At 38.7% G+C, this 23,042-nt stretch overlaps 1 protein-coding gene across 1 annotated transcript in view; it reads right to left on the bottom strand.

Moving 5' to 3' along the window:
• mtor (mechanistic target of rapamycin kinase) overlaps nt 1–23,042 on the bottom strand; it is a 270,641-nt gene that overhangs the window by 242,879 nt on the left and 4,720 nt on the right. Inside the window, exons 2-3 of the mRNA XM_052108415.1 lie at nt 981–1,134; nt 237–345 (exon numbers count right to left, since the gene is read on the bottom strand). Coding sequence (XP_051964375.1) covers nt 237–345; nt 981–1,100 — 229 coding nt within the window. The 5' untranslated portion in view covers nt 1,101–1,134. The remainder of the gene's footprint in view (nt 1–236; nt 346–980; nt 1,135–23,042) is intronic.

The raw sequence follows: 23,042 nt of genomic DNA, 5'->3' as shown, positions 1-23,042 counted from the left end.
TGAGAAGCTGTAATATCCAATAAAGCTGTAATTTTGTAAAATTATGCAAAAAGTGTGAAACTATCATTTAATTGTGTGTATTTAGGATACATTAAATATTAGATATGAAATACGAATGGGCAAGAAAAAAAAAAAAAAAAAGTCAGACATTTTATTAAAAAAGGTTTTCTTGTTTCAAAGGGGGCGTGACCAAAGAAAATCGAGAACCACTGCAGCAGATGATGGTTCAGACTCACCTATAGCAAGGATACCGCCTTTCTTCTCATTCACATCTGAGCTGGAAACCAGCTCAAATATATGGTGGTTTAGTTCATCATAAAATGTAGTGGCTTCATCTTGGCTCAGCTTGAATCAGAAGCAAAAAATACACAAAAAAACATTAAAACAGGAATATTCTGTTGTTTTTATTTTTAACCTAATGTTGTTGTTCTTTTTATTTTAACCTAATGTTGTTGTTGTTGTTGTTGTTTTTATTTTGTGTCTTGATGATGATTACCACAGACAATCATTTCTACTCATTTCCAGGTGGACTTCTACAGACTGAGGGATGCAATCACACTAATGCACTTACAACGGTAGTTTATGGGCCACCTTCTGGGAGGTTTAAAAGCAGAAATGTGCAGCTTGTATTGATACTTAAGCACTTATGACTTATTCAACAAAAAATATTTGTTATTTAATTGTAAAATTGTCTCCATTGTCTTTTTTAAGAATACTTTTTTAGGTGGATGAACATTCTGTTAGTAGAGTTTGCAATACATCAACAAAGACGTGTGGTTATGCACATACAGTTGTGTTAGTCTCTTCCTGGTATCCTTGTTCATTTTAAACATATTAAGTTGAAATGATTGTCTTTGGTAATCGACAGCATGCTATATAGGCAGTACATGTATATATTTAGCAAAGGAATGGTTTTAAGTGTTGTGGAAATGTTCTGATGAAATGTAATAGTGTAAATAATTTAAAGTAGTATAGTTTACCTCTCTGAGTTCAGTGGTGACATAGTGCTGGAGTTCTTTGGCAGCTTTGGCACGTGTGTCTTCATTGCGACTCTTGAGGCCGCTCACAAACTGCTGTAGCACTGTGGCAGTGCCAGACATGCTGGCAGCTGGAACAAGCTACCCACAGCTCTACCTACAATTTAGCACAAACAACGGCATTGATGATGCATAATTCTCCAGACTTGAATTAGCATTGATGAATATTCAGTTATGCATTTTATCCCTTGTTAATGTTAATAATGAACTGGTTAAATGAATGTATTTAACCTAAAACGGAAGACACACACAGTATATTTTCATGCAGTTAAAAAGGTAAAAATGCCCCTGAGAACGAAATGCAGAGGGCAAATATTGCTTCTTAATGGTAGTTAATTTCTGATACTGCACCGTTACTACACAAAGAGCTTAATGTTTTTAATATCCAAATTTAAAAATACTAGGCTAAATACAGTACCTGTACATTTTATGATACTCTATTTAAAGGAATTGCATTAGGTTGCTAACATTCCCTTCACAGATCAAATGGACAGAAGGGCAAAACAACTGTCAAGGACAGCCATTCGGATTAAAGACTACATTTTAAACACTTAAATCTACTAAAAGTTAATTTTGTCGATTTGTTAGAATACTCTAGCACAGAACACCTCAAAGCTAACAGACATTGACAAAAAGCTAAAAAAAAAATCAAATTCAGACTTTGTGGAATTTTTTCGATTGTTCCCTTAACATTTCGATTTGTTCACTAAACATGACAAATAAAAGACACTTGTGTTAACTAATCAAATTAAATGCTGTTAGTAACGGACACAGTGAATAAGGTTTGCAAACAGAACCAATTGTCATGTAATTGCTCATTAGTAATTGGTAGTAAAGACAGTGGTAATGGTTTTGTTGATGGTTATGAGTCATTTCATTCAAGTGGAGATTAAACCAACAACCTTTAAATTATCAGATCTTCAACCACAACACCACACCACCCCCATTTAATTACCAATTAGTAATGTTGCTGATGATTTAATCCAAAGTGACTATAAATGGATACTTATGCAATCCTCCATTTAGTAATAACCTGAAGCTAAGGCCCCATTTACACCTTGCATTAATATGCTTTTGCGGTGAACAGACTGCTATCGGACTCCACTTGCCCACATTAAAAGTCAGGTGTAAATGCACCTAAGATGCATTGTGATCCATCTCCTCTGAATTTCTCCTTCAGGGTAACGAAATGTCTCTCTCGTACTCTGCACATGAACTGGATTTTTGAGTTAAGAGTGCAGGTCTTGACTCGCTGTCAAGACCTGCACTCTTAACAGCAAATGGATCAGAGTTTAATCCCTGTGGCAACCGGATTATTCTACAGCCTGTGGGCCTCAAAAAAAGTATCCTTCGAATGACTGAAATTATATTGGAATTTTCTGTAGCATGTAACACAAGCGCTAGAGTCTGATTGTGTTTAGCGTATTTGTATAAGGACAATCGTAAAAAGAGTTTGCTTAACAAGCATATTTTCTCCTGTCTGGCATGCACGAGCGCTGTTATCCGTACAGTTGCACAAGTGGTGATGCTGGTTTCTTTCTGAAAGTTGAAGCAGAAGCCCAGAGTTTCTCAGCCGGTGTCATTTTTCACATGCTGGTTCTCCATTCAGAGATATTAAGTCTGCTCACAAAACTCGATATCGACGGAAGATGCCCACAGATTTTCAAGTCGCCAAAAAAAAAGACAGTGGACTATGGCACTTGAACTGGGTACTTGAAAGTTTCAGTTCAAAATGATTAATCCGAATCAAATTCAGTCTCATGTTAGCCTTATGGACTGGTTCAAGTCAATCGACCTTTCATGTGCACATAGTCCCTCATTACAGGCCATTCTTGAGATTCGCCTTCAAGTGGACTGCTTACCAGTTCAAAGTCCTAACCTTTGGCTTATCCATAGCTCCTTGCACATTCAAGAAATGTCTCAGTGTGCAAGTTATAAATTACCTCGACAACTGGTTGCTCTTAGCACAGTCAGAGGAACAAGCTTGCAAACTCAGAGACCTGTTATTTGCAAATTTGGAGCAATTGGGACACTAAGTCAACTGGTCTTTGATTCATGGGTATGAATCTCGTCTATATACTGGAGTGCCTTACAGAGGAATATGATACATCCACTCTCAGGTATTTGACCACATTCAAGTTGGGAAAAGCATTTTGGTTTTAGCTTTTTCAACTGGCCCTGAGCCACATGGCCTCCGCAAAAGTGGTCACTCCGCTGGCACTACTGCTGATGAGACTGCGGCTGGCTTAGATAGAAGTTGCCTCATCATTCTTGTGTCTTGTGTTATCACGCTGCTGTCTAGCTCCATTAACCATTTGAAAAATGCACACGTTCTATCAGATGTGCGCAGCACTCAAGTAGATACACTGTCAGGTTGGGCCAGAATGGCCAGAGTCAATAGAGCTCTTGGATCCCTTAAGGCAGTGGTCTCAAACTCACGGCCATGGCCCGCGGGGTGATATTTTGTGGCCCCCTACTTGACATTAAAGTTTAATGTTAGTGCGGCCTGTCGTTGCGTGTGCCGCGTTTTTTTAATTTTTTTTATATCCCTTATGGGCTACCACAGATAGTCTTGTGACAGCTTACGGCGGGTTTGTTGTCAATAGTTGTCATAGACCACCGCGAAGTACAAACATACTGGGGAAGTCCACATTAGTCACATTAGTCAGAAGTGGACAGAAAATATATGCCATCACCCAGTTCCAGTCATGTCTCTCTCAAAACGTGCCGTGAAGAGAAAGGTTGGCGAAGAGCACAGGCAATTTCAGGAAAAGTGGGAGACGGAATATTTTTTTGTCGAGCACAGGGGAACCCCTACGTGTCTCATATGCACAGAGAAAGTTGCGGTGTACAAGGAATATAACATCCGACGTCATTACTTAACTAGACATGCTGAGGAGTATACAAAATACCATGGAGATGAGAGAAAGAACCGGGTCGCCAATCTTAAAAAATGTCTATTGAGGCAACAAGATTTATTCAAGAAAGCAAAGAAAGAGAATGAAGCAGCCGTCGAAGCTAGCTACGTGGTGAATGAGATGATTGCGAAGGCCGGTAAGCCGTTCAAGGAAGGCGAGTTAATCAAAAAGTGCATGTTACTAGCTGCAAGTAAAGTCTGTCCAGAAAAGAAGGGTCAGTTTAGCAACATCAGCCTTTCAGCTAACACAGTGGCAGAGCGCATTTCTGACCTTTCAGAAAACATTTATGATCAGCTGCGTGAGAAAGCCAAACGTTTTTGTGCATACTCAGTCGCTCGATGAGAGCACGGACAACACTGACACCGCGCAGCTCGCAATATATGTCCGTGGTGTTGACGACAATTTTGAAGTGATCGAGAAGTTGCTCGCTGTGATTCCAATGCATGGTCAGACCACCGCTCAGGAGATATTCCGACAGCTGTGTGGTGCTATTGAGGATGCAGGTTTGCCATGGAAGAGGTTTACTGGAATAACAACCGACGGTGCGCCATCAATGACAGGAAGGAAAAATGGACTGGTAGCACTTGTTCAAAGGAAACTGGAAGAGGAGAATGTGGAGGAGGCCATTGCTCTGCACTGCATTATCCATCAGCAGGCTCTTTGCGGCAAATGCCTGAGGTTTGACAATGTGATGTCTGTTGTTGTGAAATGCATCAATCATATCAGAGCTAGGGGATTAAAGCACCGGCAGTTCCGCGCCTTTTTGGAGGAAATAGAGTCAGAATAAGAGGATGTGCTCTACTTCACAGAGGTACGTTGGCTCAGTAGGGGAAACGTCTTGAAGAGGTTTTTTGAGTTGAGAGCAGAAGTGAAAGCCTTCATGGAGAAGGATGGGATGGCTTTTCCTGTGTTAAGTGACCCCAAATGGCTCATGGACTTAACTTTTCTTGTTGACATCACACAGGAGCTGAATGTACTGAACAAGAAGTTACAAGGCCAGGGGCAGCTTGTCAGTGCTGTCTATGACAATGTGAGGGCATTCTCCTCAAAACTTGTGTTATGGAAAGCCCAGCTCTCTCAGACAAACCTCTGCCATTTTCCAGCATGCAAGGCACTTGTGGATGTGGGCACACCATTCAGTGGTGAGAAGTATGCTGATGCCATTATGAAGCTACAAGAAGAATTTGATCGCAGGTTTGCAGACTTCAAGACACACAGAGACACTTTTCAAATTTTTGAAAAGTTGACCCCTTCTCCTTCGATGTGCAAGATAGTCCTCCTGTACTTCAAATGGAGCTCATTGACCTGCAGTGCAATTCTGAACTCAAAGCCAAGTTCAGGGAGGTGAGTGGAAACGCAGACAAGCTTGGACATTTTTTGAGAGAATTGCCACCCACCTTCCCTGAGCTCTCCAGAATGTTCAAGCGAACCATGTGCCTTTTTGGGAGCACATATCTATGTGAAAAGCTATTCTCCACCATGAACTTCAATAAGTCAAAGTACAGGTCCAGACTTACTGATGAGCATCTTCAAGCCACACTGAGGGTTTCAACTGTTTCCTCCTTCAAGCCAAATGTGTCTCAGCTGTGTGAGAGGAAGCGCTGCCAGGTCTCTGGCAGCAAGGAGTAGGCAAGAGAAGCCTATGTTCTGAAGAACCGTTCATGTTCAGAAGGACAGCTCATGAAGAACCATTCATGTTCAGAAAGGAATGTTCAAATTCAGAGGAACAGTTCAGAAGAAACGTTAATAATAAAGATTGAGAAGATTGGATCAGTTGTGCTCCTTTTTTGGAATACTTTAATATTTTTTTTGTGGAATACTTGATGTGGCCCAGCCTGACCCAGACTCTACCTCCACCGGCCCCCAGGTAAGTTGAGTTTGAGACCCCTGCCTTAAGGGCACTGTGTGTATTTGTTGAAAGTACGAGACAAATAAAGACATTCAAATCAGCTCATTGTCTGCATTAGGGTTGCAGCGGTATACCGGTTTCACGGTATACCATGGTTTGAAAATTGACGGTGATCATACCATGTACATTTACTTATCTACGGTATTGAGAAAAAATGCAACCGGACGGAGAATCTCATGTGCGCGTGTGCATCTCCTTTATTCCTTGTCTGCCTGTCAGACTCATCAACTTGCGACACGCACGCGCGAGCAGCAGAGAAAATGTCTGAGAGAAGCAAGGAGAAGGGGTCTGACATGAGTTTGTGTGTGAGTTAAAGCAGTGTTTCTCAACTGGTCTATTCGGACTGGGTTGCGGACAGCAGGGAAAGAACAATGCCATGGTTCTCCCATTGAAAATATTTCGGCGGCCGCCCAAGTGATAGACTATTTAGGACTGCCGACGCAGATTTAATGATAATCTCACAAACAGCTAAAGCACACATGGCAACATACGGCCCACAGCTCATTTATCGTAAAAGCGTTTTTATTTTTCATTGGATATTTCAGTAAACTTGCATTGGGACCTAACGCGTCTCCACAAGCGTTTAACATGCTCAGGGTTGCCAGATAAGAGACGAAACACCCCCAGCTTGAGATTTGTACTTGCGCAAATTGGAAATATTCCGCACAAATTGGAAATATCCTGCCTAATGTTATACTTATTTTGTGCAATCTGGCAACCATGCACGTCTCGCTTTCTCCTTTGATCAAATTTAGCGATCTGTAGTGCAATATTCTGCTCAAGGAAAAGTGTTATAGGGCAACTCTGTCCGTTCTTGAGGCTGCTTGTGATGTTTGGTGCTACTAATTTTGCAGGTAAACCTTCTTAGTGATTAAATAAAAGTAGATCTCGGGATCATTAACACAAGGAGGGGTAATCATTGACATACAAGCAAAAGCAAGCCAGAGATGAATATGCGACAAACATTAAAAGTTCTATAAATTTCTTATTTTTTGTATTATTATTAAAACTGAATAATAAATGAACGGAAGTAGAGATGGCAAAATACATTTATAATATCAGCCTTTATTCGGTTTTTTAATGCCTGATAGAAAAGTATCTATCTTTGTAGAGCAATACAATACTTTAGGCAATTCCAGAATAGTCCCATTAGTCACAGATACACTTCAGAAAATTGAGTACACAACTATTTCTGGGCTTAAAAGATACAAAAACCAAATCAATGCAGAACATTGTATCTCAAAAGTAATATACAATGTGGCCCCACCATGCACTACTTAAAGCCCGATGTGGGCCCCTTTACCAAAATGGTTACAAATATTAATAATTACACACATCACCTTCAGGATTTTACATTATATATAATGACAAAATGTTTCAGTTTCATTTGAAATAATCTAAAATTAGAATCTATTATACCTCATTTTCTATCAACAGTGGCAGTTTTTGTTAAAGTTTCAAGATGTGTTTCAGCTAGTATTTATTTTTCATAAATACATTAATTTATTATTACTACTATTATTTAAGACTAGCACACTGACCATGGTAATAAGGAGCCTTTCCTTCTGTGTAATATGTGTATAAATATGTAATATTAGGTAACAAATTGGATAATAATGGGCTCATATATGTAAATATGCTCTTCAATTTTTTAAAAGGGGACAAATGTAGATTTTGTTGTTGACATCAACAACAAAAATAATGTCACTTGATGCATGTCCTTGTACTGGAAATCCATAAACAAAACTATGCAACATAAAAGGAAATGCGACCCAGGATTAGAGGTCGACCGATATTGGTTTTTTCAGGCTGATGCCGATCTTTTGAAATCCGGGATTAATGCTGCCGATTTGTTTTGGCCGATATTTGGCCGATATGTGCTTGTTTTTAACCTCTTATTTGAACCTTTTATTTGAAAGATAAAATGTAACACAAATAATTACTTTAGACACAATTTCTCAGCAAATACATTTATTGAACACTTGACCAATCTGCACTTGTAGACTTAAATTAAAAATGTATAATGTAAAAACGTATTGTATAAATAATGTATAACAAATATATTAAATAAACAAAGCAGGTGTTACAAACTGCTCCGAGACACGAAGGTTGAGATCCAAATGCAGCTTTAATTAAGGGGCAATCCAGACACGTAATCCAATATTCAGAGCATCCAAGAGAAGCACAGGCATAACTAGGGATGGGGTTAAGGTTTTAATGGTATTACTACTCTTACCGATACTACTTATCAATCCGGTACTTTAAAGGTATTCTTAACGGTTCTTTTTGTTATATATATATATATTACACAAAGATAAACGTTATATAGGAACAGTGATTTAATTTCAGGAAGGTAATCAATTGTAAAATAACACTGCATAGTTTATCATAGATAGATCAATGCTTATTAATGCAGAAGTTATTCATTCAAGAGCTGAAAGTGATTTTCTATTTGCCTTTTGTTGTTTGATTCGCAGTAATGGCTCAATCGTCAGCATGTTTATTAGACAGCTTCCCCTTTAAGACCGAGTTCAGATATAATAGGCTCCTGATGCAGCATATTTTCTCCCAACTATTTCCATAACTACATCCACTTAAGACATAAACTGTGTTTAAGTGAATCTCCAAGCCGGTCATTTTGACATATTTTTGTGTATATTTGACCGTTTAGACGCTGAAACCCAAAGTAGCCTATACTTTGCTTGTCTCTTTGCGGTCTGTTTCGGAGCGTGCGCCGCCTTGGGAACGGTATCTCTTGCGCTCTTTTTATTATTAAACGAGTCCCGCAATTTAGCAACAGTAGCATTTTACAACAATCACCGATCGTGCTGATTCTGATGTTAAGTTTGAGTTTTAGGGAGAAATGTCAGTGCACCGCTGTGAAGGGAAGGATGTTGTGCTAGACAGAATGCGGCTTATGTATAAATATTCTTTTTATAATCTTTGGAAGGCGAAATCTAAAATAAAATCAGACTAATATCACAGATCTAAACCAGGCTATGTTTGAATGTTTAGTTCTGTCCTCCGTCGTCACTCAATATGCAGGGCTCATGTTGTGCTCGCTGTGGCACCGCGTCAGCGAGATCTGTCTCTCTCTCTCTCTCTGACTGCGAATAGCTAAATTGCATCACAGAAAAATGGTTTCATATTATTATACATAGAAATGGCTGGCGAGATAAAATAACTTTTTCTTTATAGTAGAGGTCGACCGATTAATCGGCCGATTTTTAGCATTTTTTACATAATCGGCATCGGCCAATTTCCAAGTATATCAAGCCGATTATTAGGCAGGCGCATCTGTGGGCAGCCTAGTGTTGTTGTGGAACAAGTGTTCGACGCACACTGCCCCTAGAGTCATTTTCCAGCAGAGTGAGCAGACCTCATCCAGTGCCTATAAGGAAGGAGCTAAGTTCCTTGGAGAAAACAGTAAGGATTAAATTTGTATAACTCATTTATATTTAATTAAAAACTTTTGATATGTTACTGCCACCTTCAAGAAAAAACGCGACAACCGCGATAGGCAACATGACGTTCGGCTACTTTGGATATTGATAGCGTAGTTGAAGTTGCATTATCACAGCAGAAGGGTTGCAATCATGTCACAATAAGTAAGCAAGAATTTTGCAATTACAGACAGTGAATCTGAGACTTTTATTTGTTCTGTTTGTGTGTCTTACATTTGAGAGGGTTGTCACTCAATGCAGAGAAATAAGTAATAAAAAAGATACCAACGCGCTATATGCTATTGAAGGACTGGCTTTGGTAAGCTCGGACGTTACCGGTTCTGCTGTCAGTACTGGAGAAATTAAGAAAATACATGTATTATTGCTATAAAGAGAAAGTTATTTTATCTCGCCAGCCATTTCTATGTATAATAATTCTATGAAACCATTTGTCTGAGATGCAATTTAGCTATTCGCAGTCAGAGAGAGAGAGAGAGAGAGAGAGAGAGAGAGAGAGAGAGAGAGAGAGAGAGATCTCGCGCACAGCGAGCACAACACAGCCCAGCTAAATGAGTGACAGAACTAAACATTCAAACGTAGCCTGGTTTAGATCTGTGATATTAGTCTGATTTTATTTTAGATTTCGCCTTCCAAAGATTATAAAAAGAATATTTATACATAAGCCGCATTCTGTCTAGCACAACATCCTTCCCTTCACAGCGGTGCACTGACATTTCTCCCTAAAACTCAAACTTAACGTCAGAATCAGCACGATCGGTGATTGTTGTAAAATGCTACTGTTGCTAAACTGCGGGACGCGTTTAATAATAAAATAGCGCAAGAGATACCGTTCCCAAGGCGCAGCGCTCGAAACAGACAGCAACGAGACAAGCAAAGTATAGACTACTTTGGGTTTCATGTGCGCATCTAAACGATCAACTATACACAAAAATATGTCTAAACGACCGACTTGGAGATTCACTTAAACACAGTTTATGTCTTAAATGGACGTAGTTATGGAAACAGTTGGGAGAAAATATGCTGCATCAGGAGTCTATTAGATCTGAATTCGGTCTTAAAGGGGAAGCTGTCTAATAAACATGCCTACGATTGAGCCATTACTGCGAATCAAACAACAAAAGGCAAAGAGAAAATCACTTACAGCTCTTGAATGAATAACTTATGCATTAATAAGCATTAATCTATCTATGATAAACAATGCAGTGTTATTTTACAATTGATTACTAGATTATTAGATTTCTTTTTAGACCACACCTGAACAGTAATGTTAGTAGACCTTCCTGAAATTAAATCACTGTGCCTATATAACGTTTATCTTAAAAAGAACCGTTAAGAATACAGTTGAAGTACCGGATCGATAAGCAGTATCGGTAAGATGGTAATACCATTAAAACCTTAACGATACCCATCCCTAGTTATGCCTGTGCTTCTCTTGGATGCTCTGAATATTGGATTACGTGTCTGGATTGCCCCTTAATTAAAGCTGCATTTGGATCTCAACCTTCGTGTCTCGGAGCAGTTCGTAACACCTGCTTTGTTTATTTAATATATTTGTTATACATTATTTATACAATATGTTTTTACATTATACATTTTTAATTTAAGTGTCAAGTGTTCAATAAATGTACGTGTTGAGAAATTTTGTCTATCTTAAGTAATTATTTAAGTTACATTTTATCTTACAAATAAAAGGTTCAAATAAGAGGTTAAAAACAAGCACATATCGGCCAAATATCGGCCAAAATAAATCGGCTGCATTAATCGGCCATCGGCCGACCCGGATTTCAAAAGATCGGCACCCGGTCTGAAAAAATCAATATCGGTCGACCTCTACTTTATAGAAATAATAAATGTATTTTCTTAATTTCTCCAGTACCGACAGCAGAACCGATAACGTCCGAGCTTACCAAAGCCAGTCCTTCAATAGCCTATAGTGTGTTGGTATCTTTTTTTATTACTTATTTCTCTGCATTGAGTGACAACCCTCTCAAATATACGACACACAAACAGAACAAATAAAAGTCTCAGATTCACTGTCTGTAATTGCAAAATTCTTGCTTACTTATTGTGACATGATAGCAACCCTTCTGCTGTGATAATGCAACTTCAACTACGCTATCAAGTAGCCGAACATCACGTGTCACGTTTTTTTTCTCGAAGTTGGCAGTAACCTATCAAACGTTTTTAATTAAATATAAAGAAGTTATACAAATGTAATCCTTACTGTTTTCTCCAAGGAATTTAGCTCCTTCCTGGCACTGGATGAGGTCTGCTCACTCTGCTGGAAAATGACTCTAGGGGCATCGAACACGTGTTCCACAACAACACTAGGCTGCCCACAGATGCGCCTGCCTAATAATCGGCTTGATATAATTGGATATTGGCCAATGCCGATTGTGTTAAAAAATGCAAAAAAAGTCCGATTAATCATTAAATACAGGTTATGTTTGATCTATAGCAGGTCAACACTTCATTTCCAATGTAAAAATCTGTCCTGAAGGAAAACCAGTTGAGAAGCACTGATTTAAAGTTACAGACAGAAGCAGTATATGTTAACTGTTAATAATCATTAGATATTACTTTAAAAGCTCACACAGCTGATGTTATTTTTCATTTAACATGTAATCTAACATGCTTTAGTTATATAACATGTTATAGTTACGTTATATTTTTTATCTTGTTTATAATAATTCTGTTAGCTTTCTTATTTTTTCTATTTATTTTATTTTCAAAAGGGAGACTTTTTTTTACACATACTTCAATAAAATTATGTACATACTTCAAGTTTAAATTATAATAAACTGTTTGCTCAAAAATAAATAAATAAAATAACCCTTCTGTTTTCACTGATAATAGTAATTGTGTAATACCGAACACCGTGATACCGCGAAACCATGATATTTTCTGAGACGGTTAAATCTCATGGAGTTGCAACCCTATTCTGCATCACAGATTGCTTCAAATCTTTGGCCACCTCCAAACAAAGGCTTTCACAATTAAGTGGATGTCATTGCGCTCACACGCGATTCGCAAGGCATACAGAGCCCTATTGGGAGTTAAACCTCACTCCACAAGAGGCATGGCCTCTTTGTGGGCATTGTCTAATGGTGTTTCCCTTGAAGACATCTGCCTAGCTGCATGTTGGGGTTCCCCCAGCACTTTCGCTAGGTGGTGCTTACTTTGAAGGAGAGCTAATATATTTACACATGGTCATTACATAGGCTGCAGTCAGCGGTCACTAGGGTGCCTAGTGACCGCTACATAACGGTGCCACGGTTTCACTGTATACCGCAGTTTTAAAAAGAGACGGTTATCATACTGTTGACATTTATAATTAACAGTATTGCATTCATGGTATTACTTAGATTTGTTTTGTTTAAAATCAAAAAGAATGAAAGTTTCAGTAACATTTTCTATGAAGCCCATATTTATAATGCATTGTAAAGGCATTATACGTGCACTATACTGCATTCATAATGTTTCATGATAATAATAATATGTATCTTCTCATAAATAATTATAACTACAATTATAATGCATTATAAGACTTCCCCTATTCATAGCTATACTTAAAGAGTATAATGCATTATAACAAAAACAACACCCACTTTTAGCACAGCAGAAGCTAATAAAGTTATTCGTATAAGTGCTGTCATGCAAAAGCAGCATAGTGTAAACAGTCAAAAGGCTTTATGACATGATCATATTATAAGTGGTCCAGTATAGATTAGATTAGATATAATATATTGATCCCGTCAAGTAAATTGTTAAGAATAGAATCAGTTGTGTCATGTGGCGCCATGCAAGGTTCGAACGTGTGAATAGTGAGCTCTGTGCACTTCGCTTGTTTTAAAACTTTTTGTGTCAAAGCAGTGTGATTCGATACAACCTGATTCTTAACTGTTGAAGACAATAAGTCAAAGAATTCTAAATCTTCGGGCTCTGGAGATATTAAAAAGACACTTACGTGTTCAAACTGAAGCCGCTGAGCAGCTGGCCGCAAGCTCGGGTATCAATTTGGATGGTGAAGTGAAGGAAATTTGGCATCAATTGATGAACGTGTTAGCAATGCTGATGTAGTTCGATAACGACTTGGAGGATCTTGCTATAATACGTCGATCGATCCCTGTGATAGAGATGAAATTCACTGAGATGGTTACAAGAGTGGCGGATGTTGAGAATCGGATCGATTATCTGGAGTCATAGGAGAGGAACTCGTGGAGTTGGAAGCGAATCTTAAAAGTGCCAAGGCAGAGCTGAATGACCTCAGAGAATTTGCCCAATTGAAATACAGAAATAATACTATTTTGTCACGGAAGGTGGAGTTTTGGCTACTCAGGGCAAGAGAGTCATATTTTGAATCTGGGGATAAAGCAGGGACGCTTTTTCATATAAAGCAGAGAGATCACTCAGTGAAATCTGCTGGTGGTGAAATATTTAACTCAGCCATTGATATTAATAGTGCTTTTAAAGAATTCTATCTTGATTTCTATAGTTCCACATCTTTGTCTATTGAAGAAGACATTAGAAACTTTTTGGAACCATTTGAAGTCCCTAAATTGACGAATTGAAAAAATATTCTGAGATAAAATTGGAGCAGCTTGCTGAGGTAATTAAGGCCTTGCCAATAGGTATGCTCTGGGGCCAGACAGCTTTGGCACATAATTGTTTAGATATTATGCAACAGAACTGGCTCCACGTTTGTTAGAAGTTTATACAGAATCATTAAAGAATGGAAAGCATCCGCCAAACATGACACAAGCCCGGATCAGTTTGATTCTTAAAAAGGACAAAGATCCAAGCGAGTGTAAGAGTTACCATCCAATTTTCCTGATCCAGCTAGATGTTAAAATATTGTCAAAAATCCTGCTTACCGATCAAGCGAAGTTATGACATCTCTTATGCATATAGATCATTTACATTTATGCATTTGGCAGACGCTTTTTATCCAAAGCGACTTACAGAGCCCTTATTACAGCGACAATCCCCCTGGAGCAACCAGGAGTTAAGTGCCTGGCTCAAGGACACCATGGTGGTGGCTGTGGGGATCGAACCAGCGACCTTCTTATTAACAGTTATGCACTTTAGCCCACTATGCCACCACTCCTTCAGATCAGGTGGGGTTTATTCACCACTATTCTGATCATATCAGGCATCTCATCAATATCATGTGGTCAGTGGCGAATGATCAGACTCCAGTAGCGGCCATCTCACTTAACGCCGAAAAGGCTTTTGATATAGTAGAATGGAATACTTCTTTAAGATTTTGGTGCATAAGCAATTGATTTATGCAGATTATATTTTATTATTTGTCTCCGATCCCATTAGATCTATGCCTTGCCTCAATAGAATTATTCATTCCTTTTCTAAGTTCTCAAAATACAGAGTCAATTGGTCTAAATCCAAAGCTTTGGCTCTGACAGCGTACTGTCCAGTAACAGCTTTCCAGCCGGGCACCTTCCAGTGGCCCAAACAGGACATTAAGAATTTGGGCCTTTTTTTTTTATTATTTTGTTCCCTTAATAAAAATATTTTTGAGCGATGCGGGCAGGTGGGCTTCATTACATTTATCTATGATTGGGAAGGTTAATGTTATTAAAATGAATTGTATTCAAAAATTTAACTACCTGTTAAAATCTCTCCCTGTAGATGTCCCCATCTCTTATTTCAATTTGATAGCATAGCAAAGCATCCTAGATTACATTTTAATAAATTTGTCTTCATTACTAGGGATACACCGATCCGATACCTGGATCGGTATCCGATCCGATACTGAAGCTTTTAGATGGATCAGGTATCGGTACGACGAGCCCGATCCAAATCCGATACTGTGTTAGTCATGTTCATTCCTGTCAAGCTCAAAAAATTAAATAAAAGAACGATAAAAACACAACTAAAGTTGTTAATATGACTCGTTCTTATTCAAAGCCAAATGAAGACGAGAGATAGTTCTGTGAATCACAAAAGGCTGCATTTTAGAAGTAAATAAAATGCATGCACAGCTCTCTTCCTCAGTGAATGGTGGCGCTCTGTTTACACACACTTGCGGCTATTGTGTATATTTTGCACAAGCGGTGCAAAATATTTGAGGGCTACTCACGAACAACATCTCAGATGTAGATACTCAAGTTCGGTTCACTTATAGTATGCATTTAGAATGTCACTGGAGATGCCTTTTTTTATTATTATTACCAGAATTTGAATAAGAAGCAAATTAAACTACTGTGAACTTACCTACAAACAGACACACAAGACATCCTGGATAGTTCAGAATGTCACAATAAAAGCGTGAGGTTTTAAAAGTTAGAGGTGCACGATTGAGATATATTACTATTATAATATATTATTATTATTATTATTATCATAATTTTTTTACCAATTTTAAAAATATTTAGGTAACTTAAATAACTTTGTGAATGAAAAGTGAGCTGATATCTTACAGCTAAACTGAATAAAGAGATCCGAATCCTTTAAAGTCCAGACAAAAGTTGAAAACATTTTCCAAAAAAACAAAAACAGCTCCTATTCTACTGATGACTTATACTGAAATTACTGTTAAATTTGCTGCTACATTATCTAGTATACTAGTTAACAATTAAAATGTTCTTTATAACCTATACATTTATATTGAAATAATGGGTAGTTAGAGGTTTGTATTTCTTTGGATATTAAAAGAGCACATCCAATTAGTTCCACACAATAATGTACAGATATTCTAAACTGATTATGTAAAAAAACTACCCTGGTATCGGATCGGCCGATGCTGAGATTTCCGATATCGGAAGAGAAAAAGTGGTATCGGTGCATCTAGGGCTGGGTGTTGAGTTCAATACATTTTAAGCACCGACCGAATTGCCTCCAAACAATCGAGTAAAAAAATGTCTTGTCATTCAGTACCAAATTTCGATACCTAAGGGGTTAATGTCGTCAACGTCAGTGATAAGCATGTAGCATGCTAGATGAGCCCAAATCTAAAAGTGCCGGTGATTGGTTGTGTTTAGGCATCAAGGAAAAACACTAGTTTACGGCAGTTATGTGGCTCACGTGTGAGGCGGTAGTGTGTATGTGTCCCAATTAGAGGTCGACCGATTAATCGGCAGATTTTTTTAATTTTTTAACATAATCGGCATCGGCCAATATCCAAGTATATCAAGCCGATTATAAGGCAGGCGCATCTGTGGGCAGCCTAGTGTTGTTGTGGACACGTGTTCGACGCACGCTGCCCCTAGAGTCATTTTCCAGCAGAGTGAGCAGACCTCATTCAGGGCCTAAGGAAGGAGCTAAGTTCCTTGGAGAAAACGGTAAGGATTAAATTTGTATAACTCCTTTATATTTAATTAAAAACTTTTTATATGTTACTGCCAACTTCGAGAAAAAACGCAACATGACGTTGGGCTACTTTGGATATTGATAGCGTAGTTGAAGTTGCATTATCACAGCAGAAGGGTTGCTATCATGTCACAATAAGTAAGCAAGAATTTTGCAATTACAGACAGTGAATCTGAGACTTTTATTTGTTCTGTTTGTGTGTCTTATATTTAAGAGGGTTGTCACTCAATGCAGAGAAATAAGTAATAAAAAAGATACCAACACACTATAGCCTAGTGAAGGACTGGCTTTGGTAAGCTCGGACGTTATCGGTTCTGCTGTCGGTACTGGAGAAATTAAGAAAATACATTTATTATTGCTATAAAGAGAAAGTTATTTTATCTCGCCAGCCATTTCTATGTATAATAATATGAAACCATTTGTCTGTGATGCAATTTAGCTATTCGCAGTCAGAGAGGGAGAGAGAGATCTCTCACGCGGTGCTACAGCGAGCACAACATGAGCCCTGCTAAATGAGTGACAGAACGAAACATTCAAACGTAGCCTGGTTTAGATCTGTGATATTAGTCTGATTTTATTTTAGATTTCGCCTTCCAAAGATTATAAAAAGAATATTTATACATAAGCCGCATTCTGTCTAGCACAACTTCCTTCCCTTCACAGCGGTGCACTGACATTGCTCCCTAAAACTCAAACTTAACGTCAGAATCAGCATGATCAGTGATTGTTGTAAAATGCAGTCTAGCTACTGTTGCTAAATTGCGGGACGCGTTTAATAATAAAAAGAGCGCAAGAGATACCGTTCCCAAGGCAGCGCATGCTCCGAAACAGACCGCAAAGAGACAAGCATGTGCACGTCTAAACGATCAAATATACACAAAAATATGTCAAAAAGATCGGCTTGGAGATTCATTCAACACAGTTTATGTCTTAAATGGACGTAGTTATGGAAATAGTTAGGAGAAAATATGGCACATCAGGAGCCTATTAGACTGTCTTAAAGGGGAAGCTGTCTAATGAACATGCTGACGATTGAGCCATTACTGCGAATCAAACAACAAAAGGCAAAGAGAAAATCACTTACAGCTCTTGAATGAATAACTTCTGCATTAATAAGCATTAATCTATCTATGATAAACTATGCAGTGTTATTTTACAATTGATTACTTTATTAGATTTCTTTTTAGACCACACCTGAACAGTAATGTTAGTAGACCTTCCTGAAATTAAATCACTGTTCCTATATAACGTTTATCTTTGTGTAAAATATATATATATATATACAGTGAGGAAAATAAGTATTTGAACACCCTGCTATTTTGCAAGTTCTCCCACTTAGAAAACATGGAGGGGTCTAAAATTGTCATCGTAGGTGCATGTCCACTGTGAGAGACATAATCTAAAAAAAAAAATCCAGAAATCACAATGTATGATTTTTTAACTATTTATTTGTATGATACAGCTGCAAATAAGTATTTGAACACCTGTCTATCAGCTAGAATTCTGACCCTCAAAGACCTGTTAGTCTGCCTTTAAAATGTCCACCTCCACTCCATTTATTATCCTAAATTAGATGCACCTATTTGAGGTCATTAGGTGCATAAAGACACCTGTCCACCCCATACAATCAGTAAGAATCCAACTACTAACATGACCAAGACCAAAGAGCTGTCCAAAGACACTAGAGACAAAATTGTACACCTCCACAAGGCTGGAAAGGGCTACGGGGAAATTGCCAAGCAGCTTGGTGAAAAAAGGTCCACTGTTGGAGCAATCATTAGAAAATGGAAGAAGCTAAACATGACTGTCAATCTCCCTCGGACTGGGGCTCCATGCAAGATCTCACCTCGTGGGGTCTCAATGATCCTAAGAAAGGTGAGAAATCAGCCCAGAACTACACGGGAGGAGCTGGTCAATGACCTGAAAAGAGCTGGGACCACCGTTTCCAAGGTTACTGTTGGTAATACACTAAGACGTCATGGTTTGAAATCATGCATGGCACGGAAGGTTCCCCTGCTTAAACCAGCACATGTCAAGGCCCATCTTAAGTTTGCCAATGACCATTTGGATGATCCAGAGGAGTCATGGGAGAAAGTCATGTGGTCAGATGAGACCAAAATAGAACTTTTTGGTCATAATTCCACTAACCGTGTTTGGAGGAAGAAGAATGATGAGTACCATCCCAAGAACACCATCCCTACTGTGAAGCATGGGGGTGGTAGCATCATGCTTTGGGGGTGTTTTTCTGCACATGGGACAGGGCTGACTGCACTGTATTAAGGAGAGGATGACCGGGGCCATGTATTGCGAGATTTTGGGGAACAACCTCCTTCCCTCAGTTAGAGCATTGAAGATGGGTCGAGGCTGGGTCTTCCAACATGACAATGACCCGAAGCACACAGCCAGGATAACCAAGGAGTGGCTCTGTAAGAAGCATATCAAGGTTCTGGCGTGGCCTAGCCAGTCTCCAGACCTAAACCCAATAGAGAATCTTTGGAGGGAGCTCAAACTCTGTGTTTCTCAGCGACAGCCCAGAAACCTGACTGATCTAGAGAAGATCTGTGTTGAGGAGTGGGCCAAAATCCCTCCTGCAGTGTGTGCAAACCTGGTGAAAAACTACAGGAAACGTTTGACCTCTGTAATTGCAAACAAAGGCTACTGTACCAAATATTAACACTGATTTTCTCAGGTGTTCAAATACTTATTTGCAGCTGTATCATACAAATAAATAGTTAAAAAATCATACATTGTGATTTCTGGATTTTTTTTAGATTATGTCTCTCACAGTGGACATGCACCTACGATGACAATTTCAGACCCCTCCATGATTTCTAAGTGGGAGAACTTGCAAAATAGCAGGGTGTTCAAATACTTATTTTCCTCACTGTATATATATATATATATATATATATATATATATATATATATATATATAACAAAAAGAACTGTTAAGAATACCGTTAAAGTACCGGATCGATAAGCAGTATCGGTAAGAGTAGTAATACCATTAAAACCTTAACGATACCCACCCCTAGTTATGCCTGTGCTTCTCTTGGATGCTCTGAATATTGGATTACGTGTCTGGATTGCCCCTTTATTAAAGCTGCATTTGGATCTCAACCTTCGTGTCTCGGAGCAGTTTGTAACACCTGCTTTGTTTATTTAATATATTTGTTATACATTATTTATACAATACGTTTTTACATTATACATTTTTAATTTAAGTCTACAAGTGCAGATTGGTCAAGTGTTCAATAAATGTATTTGCTGAGAAATTGTGTCTATCTTAAGTAATTATTTGTGTTACATTTTATCTTTCAAATAAAAGGTTCAAATAAGGAGGTTAAAAACAAGCACATATCGGCCAAATATCGGCCAAAATAAATCGGCAGCATTAATCGGCCATCGGCCGACCTGGATTTCAAAAGATCGGCATCGGCCTGAAAAAACCAATATCGGTCGACCTCTAGTCCCAATCCCATAGATGGAAAAGATCAAAAGTGTGGCTACATTTCTCCAGGCTCGATGCAAATAGCGTGCAATGCAATATTTACAAGATAATTGCTGCCAAGACTGGCAACATGACAAATCTGATGAAGCACTTGACAGTGCACAGAATAAACTTAAGAGCAGAAAGTTGCTCCATCTTCGACTGCAAGAAGACCGAGCCGTTGCAGTCATACTCTCAGCATCTTGCCACAGAGCTTCCTTCAAAACTACTGATGAATGCAGCGCCGCTATGTCTGGGACACCGACAGGTAAGGTAAACGTTTAGCAAACAAACAAAATCGGCTAAGTTGTGGTACAGTGTACTTGTTAAATTAACGTTTCTGTGTGCGGTGCCCAGTTTATAGTCCTACAAAATGGGACCTACGTAATGTTAGATATTGTTTGGATGTATGGCTATAGATACATAGCTAAATCGATGTCAATTAAATGCTTTAAGGTTGACAGTAACTGATCAAGTTTAACTCACATTAAACTAGTTATCTTGTTAAACTGCACTTATCCTTAGGGTTGGCAGAATTAACAGTTTAGCCTTCTTGTTTTTTTCCTCTTCACATTAATGTTATAGCCCCTGCCGACCCTGGCATGAGGAGACCAGAAGGCTCAGGAGAGGAGTCTTGGAACCTGTTAAAAAAAAAAAGTTTTTTTGAGGTAATGTGTAATGTTGTTATCTTGTTAAAATTGATTTCATAAAATTGGTATCGAAAAAAGGAAAGTTTAGGAACCGGTATCGAAGTCAAGGTATCGATATCGGAATTTTTTGAACGATACACAGCCCGAGGTGCATCCCTATTTACTACAGGGGCCAAGTATCATTCTGTACCCATCAGTCGAATAATCTGGGGAGGTAGCACTGTGTGCCGCAGTATACGCCCGATGATGCACACATATGAAGATAAATCCGTAGCAAAACTCGAGAGCTAGCATATTTGGATTTGAGAACATGTACAATAAATGTGTGTGCCGGTAAGTAGAAATTTACTCAAAGCACCGATGTGAAAACTTGTAAAATAAAAATTACGTTAAATGTTGCAATCTGCACTCACAGACAATATTTCAAAGCTTGTGTTCGGAATTAACAATTGCAGACAAGTAGTCACAAATGTGTAAAATGACATTCACATAAATACAACTACATACACAAAATTGTATTACACATTAATTTTTGTACTTTAATTCATTTTCGCAGTACAAACACAAATCGGGACTTACCACCTCTCAAATCTGGCACTGCAACTTTAAATATTCACACAATGACTTTTGCAACTACTTTTGCGAAAAACCTGTAGCAAAACGTATTTGTGATTTATTTGTTGCTGGACCAATACATTAAACACAGTGACATCACCATAAACTAACTCATTTTAAAATTATGTTGCGCATAGTATAAACGGTGGCTTCGTTCGCCTAGGGTGCATTAGTTCATCCAGCAGAAAAACGTTTGGCTTCTTCCCAAGAATAAACCAGGCTTTATTCGCTTCACAGAAGAGCCATACAAATCCACAAATCAGAAATTAAGTGGGCTCAATTTAAACGATGTTGGAGCACTTCTCTATAAATTAACATTAATGTTTTCTGCTCACACCGTGAAAGTACAACATGACAACAAGCACTGTTGATCTACTGGATTCATCTCAACCAACAATTACCAGGAAAGCACGAAGGCCGATTCAGCTGTCATCACACTAGTGTTGTCACGGTACCAAAATTTCATTAGTCGGTACCAATACCATTGAAATTTCACGGTACTCGATACCATTTTCGGTACCAAAGCAAAAACAGGTTACTAAACAACACTCTTTTATTAACAAAGTTAATAAAACATTAGCAGCAGAACTAAGAAAAGAAATATGCCATTGAGCAACACTTTAATTTAAATTAGAGATGCACCGATCGACCGGCCAGGGACCGGAATTAGCCAATTTTCCGCATGCTCGGCCCAGACCGGTGAACGGCCGGTCAGCCTCACGTCTTACCGATTCCAAGCCGGTCCGTTTTGTTGCCAGCGGCGCAGGCAATAACATCACAGCCGCATGTAAACATGTCATTGGCGTGGGAGATCTTCACTGTGTGAGTGAAGAATACATAAAGTTTGAAATGTATAATAATTGTAAGGCCAAAGTAAATCGTGGGGGAACCACCACAATAACTTTCGGATCAACAAACCTAATTAGACATTTATAACACCACCACCCAGCTGAAAATGCCCATTTTAAAAAAGAAGCTAAAAAGTGAAAGCGGCTAAAGCTAGCCAGAGCTTAGAGCCAGCCACAAGTCAGCAGCCTCTCCGATCATTCCTTGGAATGAGCAACGAAAATACCAAAGCAATTACGAGGAAATTTATGGAATTCATGGCCCTGGATGACCAGCTGTTCTCCATAGTTGAGGACAGAGGCTTCAAAAATCTTATAAATTTCCTCGATACAGAGTATGAGGTACTTTCCGACGTCGCGTTGCCCAAGTTGTTTAATCTCGTGTCATGTCACACACACAGCCTGTTATCTGTCAACATTTGGGTACACAAATCCGGAAGAGGGGAAGGGGGGTGCTGGATGGCAGAGGCAGGCTAAATACATACAAATTGTGCCGTTGTGATTTAACGTAATTTTTCCCATCGTGTCCGATATTAAAATCAGTGCGACACACATTGCAAAAGGCCTGGGCATTGTCGATATGGCTTCGGGATATTAAATTCAATTCTTCCATCCAGCTGTTGTTAAATGTACATGTATATTTTGTTTTTTCCACCGGAGCACCAGCTGAGTCTTCTCCTCCCCTCTACCAGTGATGCTTGATTTAACATCCCACGTCTACTGCCTGCGCAGATATCAACGGTGCAAATTTTAGGTTATTTTAGGTTATTTTAGGTAGGTTGCCA

This window comes from Xyrauchen texanus, chromosome 37 (genome assembly GCF_025860055.1).
Source record: "Xyrauchen texanus isolate HMW12.3.18 chromosome 37, RBS_HiC_50CHRs, whole genome shotgun sequence".
Taxonomy (NCBI): Eukaryota; Metazoa; Chordata; class Actinopteri; order Cypriniformes; family Catostomidae; genus Xyrauchen; species Xyrauchen texanus.
The sequence above is the reverse complement of the archived record's forward strand: the minus strand, read 5'-3'. Positions and strand labels throughout refer to the sequence as shown.